Source organism: Onychostruthus taczanowskii, unplaced genomic scaffold (assembly GCF_017590055.1).
Source record: "Onychostruthus taczanowskii isolate IOZ18803 unplaced genomic scaffold, ASM1759005v1 scaffold376, whole genome shotgun sequence".
In the NCBI taxonomy this organism is placed as follows: Eukaryota; Metazoa; Chordata; class Aves; order Passeriformes; family Passeridae; genus Onychostruthus; species Onychostruthus taczanowskii.
Window position 1 is genome coordinate 32,459 of NW_024501193.1, and position 1,015 is coordinate 33,473.

At 64.3% G+C, this 1,015-nt stretch overlaps 1 protein-coding gene across 1 annotated transcript in view; it reads left to right on the forward strand.

Annotated features, from left to right (window-relative positions):
* The window catches only part of SIRT2 (sirtuin 2), a 5,215-nt gene that overhangs the window by 2,790 nt on the left and 1,410 nt on the right, over positions 1-1,015 (forward strand). The window contains exons 7-8 of the mRNA XM_041411870.1: positions 27-95; positions 183-427. Of these exons, the coding sequence (XP_041267804.1) occupies positions 27-95; positions 183-427 (314 nt within the window). The remainder of the gene's footprint in view (positions 1-26; positions 96-182; positions 428-1,015) is intronic.

The window sequence follows — 1,015 nt, forward strand, 5'->3', positions numbered from 1 at the left end:
GCCCCCCCCCCCCGATCCTCCCCCAGCCCACCGTGTGCCACTACTTCATGCGGCTGCTGCAGGACAAGGGGCTCTTGCTGCGCTGCTACACCCAGGTGGGACGCGCCCCTCTCTCCCCCGGCTCTTTTGGGGGTCACGGGGATTTTGGGGACCCCCTGACCCCTCCTTGGACCCCCCCCCAGAACATCGACACTCTGGAGAGGGTGGCGGGGCTGGACCCCGAGCTGCTGGTGGAGGCTCACGGCACCTTCTTCACCTCCCACTGCCTGCGGGCCTCGTGCCGCCAGCGCTACAGCCTGGCCTGGATGAGGGGTAGGGGGGGGCTCTGGGGACCCCCCGAGTGCTGGGGACCCCCGGGCCCCCTCCCCCAACCCCCTGCGGGGGTGTCCCCACCTGCTCTGCCACGCGGCGGGAACAACAGGGTGTTGTACCCCAGCGCCCCAGAAATGTCCCTGTGACCCCCAAATGTCCCGGTGCCCCCCATAAATGTCCCTGTGACCCCCAAATGTCCCTGTGCCCCCCAAATGTCTCTGTGACCCCCAAATGTCCCTGTGCCACCAGCCCAATGTCGCCAACCCAGTCCCATCCCAGTGTCCCCCATCCTGTACCAATGTCCCCATCCCTGCATTCCCATTTATGTCCCAGTGTCGCCAGTTCTATCCCAGTGTCGCCAGTTCTGAAATGTCCCTGTGCTCCCCAAATGTCTCTGTGACCCCCAAATGTCCTGGTGCCCCCCAAATGTCTCTGTGCCCCCCAAATGTCCCTGTGCCCCCCAAATGTCTCTGTGCCCCCCAAATGTCCCTGTGACCCCCAAATGTCCCTGTGCTCCCCAAATGTCTCTGTGACCCCCAAATGTCCCTGTGCCTCCCCAAAATGCCCATGCCCCCCCAAATGCCCCTCTGCCCTCCCAACGGTCCCTGTGCCCCCCCAAATGTCCTTGTGCCCCCCAAATGCCGCTGTGCCCCCCAAAATGCCTGTGACCCCCAAATGCCCCTATGCCCCCAATAAATGCCCC